Source organism: Leucopleurus acutus, assembly GCF_964270905.1.
Source record: "Leucopleurus acutus genome assembly, chromosome: X".
In the NCBI taxonomy this organism is placed as follows: Eukaryota; Metazoa; Chordata; class Mammalia; order Artiodactyla; family Delphinidae; genus Leucopleurus; species Leucopleurus acutus.
The window spans coordinates 49,935,000-49,939,363 of NC_139148.1; the positions used below are offsets into that span (position 1 = coordinate 49,935,000).

At 51.8% G+C, this 4,364-nt stretch overlaps 1 protein-coding gene across 1 annotated transcript; it reads right to left on the bottom strand.

The window, feature by feature from the left end:
• Positions 1-79: 79 nt before the first annotated feature.
• LOC309977751 (zinc finger X-linked protein ZXDB-like) lies at positions 80-3,759 on the bottom strand. The gene has a single exon (XM_082864052.1). The coding sequence runs from the start codon at positions 3,578-3,580 to the stop codon at positions 1,100-1,102; it is 2,481 nt and encodes an 826-aa protein (XP_082720178.1). The 5' UTR covers positions 3,581-3,759; the 3' UTR covers positions 80-1,099.
• Positions 3,760-4,364: the final 605 nt, after the last annotated feature.

Consider the following 4,364-nt stretch of genomic DNA (forward strand, 5'->3'; position numbering starts at 1 on the left):
GGAGAAGGCAAACAATGAGCTCTCCAGGGCACAGAGGGGAGAAAAACCTTACTCTGGCCTATTCCCAGATTTCCTTGGAACCACAGGCTCTCCGGTCACTCTATAGGATGGCTTTGAATGCAAGAGTAAAGACACTGGCAAAGTTGGCAAAGTCACAGAATAGTGTGGAGAAAAATCCTTAATCTGTGGAAGAAAGAGATTCCCTTTTCTGTTTCTTAACCTGCATAAAGCATTAGTGCCTGCACATGAGCATGGTGTTAAATTATGCTAATTTCTTTGAGGAAGGGAATAAGAGGGACAGGAAAGGTGTAAAAATTCACTAAAACAGCCAAAGTACAAAACATTTTTCTCTCCATACCTAACTACTAGGATACAAGAAGTCTACAATGCATCAGGTATGTGTAAATTAAAATAACAGCTTTACACCTAGGGAACTGAGGGTTAGTGAGAGGAAATGACTTAATAAGGCCACTTATTCAACACCACAATGTCAGTATTTCTGAGCCTGAGTCTCATCAAATTACTGGGACTTTCCCCAACACAGCCTTCCATCAAAAAAAAAAAAAAAAAGAAGAGGCTACAAAGATAAACAGGTAAAAAGAACCAACCCAGATTTTCAGCTTTCTTCTTTTTTAAGCTCACCACAAGATTTTAGAAATATTTTAGCACTGTGTAAAATTTTCATTAAATTTTTAAAGTTAAACACCAGTTACATCTTCTCATATCATTAACTCTCAATGCATTTTTCATTACATTAGGAGCACATGCAATTGTTAATCATTTTAAAAGGTCTTAAAATTTTCAAGGAAGAGCACAAAATGATGAAAATAGAGCTGGAATGACCTTAGAAACAATCTATTCAAACCACTCATTTTATAAATAAGCCTCAAATAGGATAAGTGACTTGTTCAGGGTCACACAATCTGTCAGTTCCAGACTCAAGATCAGAATTTAAACCTCCAAACTTGTAGCCCAGGGCTCTGTTCTTTTTCAAACCTATAAGAAATGACTGCATTTAAACATTTAGTCCAGAATACTCTTAAAATTGAGTGTCATCAATAAAAGTAAGCCATGTGGCAAGGAATGAATAGAGTTTAGTTCATACCAAAAATGAGCTGCCAGTCACTGTGATAAGATCTGTTTCTTTCTGAGACCCATGGTTTCCTGCAGGATTGGAGAATGCAAACTGGGTTTCTTCCTCCTGTCCAAAGAAGTCAGAGTCAGGATGTACGTTCCATTCCGTTTTGGTTGGCGGCAGTAGTTCCGAGACATTGTTTTCACAAAGGGTGCTTGAAGGAGTCAGAGCATCTGTGTCTACTGTTAGCTTACTGCTGGGGGTCAAAGCTTGGGGCTCTTGACTCGAGGTTTTCACAGCCAAAGAGCTCAGAGATCCCAACGGCCCCGCACTTACACTTGAGACATCATCTGTATCTAAGGGACTCTGCTGAAAACCAGCGGCTGTCGTTCCAAAGAAGAGTGAGGTATCCAGACTTTGAGGAAGGTCACTGGTGGCCATCAAGGCCTGAGGGTCCACCGCCTGCCCTAAGGAATTATTATTATTATTAACAGGGAGGTTCCCTGCCAGAGTTGAGTTCACAGAAGCCACATCAATAGTCAAGATCCCAGAGTTCACCAATGCGGTGTCCAATACTGCAGCAGAACTATTACTGGGCACATCAGAGAAGAGAGACACAAGCTCTGCATCACTGAGGTCATTCTGCCCTTGGCTGGTAAGTTCACTGCTGGGCGTAAGAGAATTTGCAGCTCCTAGCTGAGCTAAGAGATCCTGGCGCAGGTTGTGCCTTTTGGCCATGTGGGTCTTCATGCTGTGCTTGGATGTGAAGAGTTTATTACAAGTGGAGACTGGGCATCGGCTTTTCCCAGTGTCCACATCCTGCAAGTGTTTCTTGGAGTGAATGTAGAGACTACTGCGAGCAGAGAACCTGGCACAGCAGCCTTCCACGGGGCACACAAAAGGCTTTGTGCCCAGGTGGGTTATGCTGTGGCCTTTCAGATGTTCGGCCCTCGTGAAAGATTTCCCACAGCCTTCTACAGGACACATGAACCTCCGGTCATCGTCGTGCTTCCTTTTGTGCCTAAGGAGTTTGGACATGCTGGTGAAGTTCCAGCCACAGCCCTCAAAGTCACAAAGGAAAGGTCTCTCACCAGTGTGGCTCCGAAGGTGAATTTTCAACCTACAAGCCTTGTCGTACTGTTTGCTGCAGCCAGGAAAGGAGCAGGAAAAGAGTTCCTGTTCCCTGAAGTGGGCGCGGTTATGGGAAAACAGGGCACTCACTGTGATAAACGTCTTCTTGCAGCCCGAAAATGCGCACTGGTAGGGTCTCTCAGGCTCGAAGTGGCTGCGCTGGTGGGCGCTGAGTTTGGCCTGCGTGGGGAAGGTCTCCTCACACACCTCGCATTTGAATGAGTTCTCCTGCTCATGGCCCTTCATGTGTGCTTTGAGGTTATACACCGTGGTGAAGCTCTTGCCACAGCCCTCTGCCGGGCAGCCAAAGGGCCTCAGTTTGTCGTGTGACTGCAGGTGCCTCTTGAGCTTGTACGAGGTGGTGAAGGTCCAGCCGCAACCGCCCAGGGGGCACTTGAAGGGCCGCTGGCCCTGGCTGCTGCTGTGCGTCAGCAGGTGCACCTTCAGTTGGTGCTTCTTGGCAAAGGTTTGTCCGCACTGCGCCTCAGGACACAGGTACAGCACCACGCCCTGGCCCGGGCCTAGCGGCCCGCGGGGACTCTCAGCAGCAACCGGGCCCTCCGCCTCCTCCTCGGGCGCTGGGGCGGGCGCGGGTTCGGCCCGCTCGGCCAGCAGGAGGTCGGGCAGCAGCTCGGGACAGTCCCCAGGCTGCGCGGCGTGCGGGATCCCCGCTTGCGGGGCGATCAGACCCCCGGGCTGCGGGGCAGGGGCGACCCCAGGCGCCCAGGCTGGCGGCGGGGGCGTGGCCAGGGTGAGGAAGCCGTTCTCGAAGCGCAACAGCAGGTTTTGTTTGTGAATGGTGACGGTGCCCGCGAAGGCCGCGGCGGGGCCCAGGACTGGGGCGGGAATCGGGGCCAGGGCCGGGACTGGGGCGCGGATAGCGGACAGGGAGCTGGGGCCCAGCGCAGGGCGGCCCTCGGGGTTCGCGCCGCTTTCGTGCCCATGGAACCGTGGGCCCAGCCCAGCCTCCTCCCTCCATAGGGGCCCTGCGGCCTGGCTGGCGCCCGGGGAATCTACGTCTCCACCCACCGGGTCCAGCAGCACGAAGAAGAAGTCATCGCCATCGCCGCCGCCGCCGCCGCCGCCGCCGCAGCCGCCGCAGCCGCCGCCGCCGCCGCCGCCAGCGTGATCGGGCGTCGGCACCAACGGGCTAGGGCCCGGGCCCGGGGAGGCCGCGCGGGCCACCTCGCGCTGCCGCCCGGGCCCGCCATCTTGGGGGCCCCGGAGCAGCAGGAGGCGGCGCGCGGGGGCCTGGCCGGCCCGCGGGTCAGGACCTCCGTGGATCCGGCCGCCGCCCCCGGGGCTGCCAGCGCCGCCGCCCTGTCGCGACCCGCGAGCCGGGAGCAGCCTCGGGATTTCCATCTCCGCGTCCATGAGGCTCCGCTGGAACCAGAATCGCGGAGGAGGTGCGACCCCGCCCCCTGCCGCGGGCCCGAACACGTTCCTGAAAGGAAAAAAAAAAAAAAATGTGCAATGCGCAGAAACTGGCCCTATCAGATATAAAAGCGTGTTTAACGCCACCGTGATTTAAATATTCTGGTACTGGGTGTCTAGAACAGAATAGAAAGCCCAGGGGCAGAGCCTCGTATACATAAATAAGTTCCACAGTTAATATTAGTAGGAAATCAAGGAGGTTTTCCCAGATACAGGGGAAATGGTGCTGGAATGAATACCTTAGCTATCTATCTGCTAAATGCAACATAAATCGGTACCTCACTACCGATTTATGTACCAAAATAAACACACCCCCAGCCCCTCCCAGTGCTAAACATGGTGGTTAGCACTTATCCTGTATTAAACATTGTTTACTGGATGGATGGCTGGATTAATGGATGACAGAAAATTCCTGAGAGAATACGCTATGTGTCAAGATTAAACAACCATAGTGCCACCAATTCCTACTGAAAAGGTTGTCTTTTAAAAAAATTTCCTGGAAAGCTTCCATATCCAGAACTGTCTTGAGCAATGTCTTTAGGAAAATTTGTCGCATAGTTAAATTTTTTGTCCTGCTGGTGCAGAGACTAGATTGAGTAAGAGGTGGGGCCGAAGCAGATTAGCACTGTTCAGCCTAGAAATGCAAAGCCTGGAGGATGAAACAATTTATATTGAAATCTGGAGAACCCAACCCACTCCTGGGTTCTCCCTATAAGGTACACAA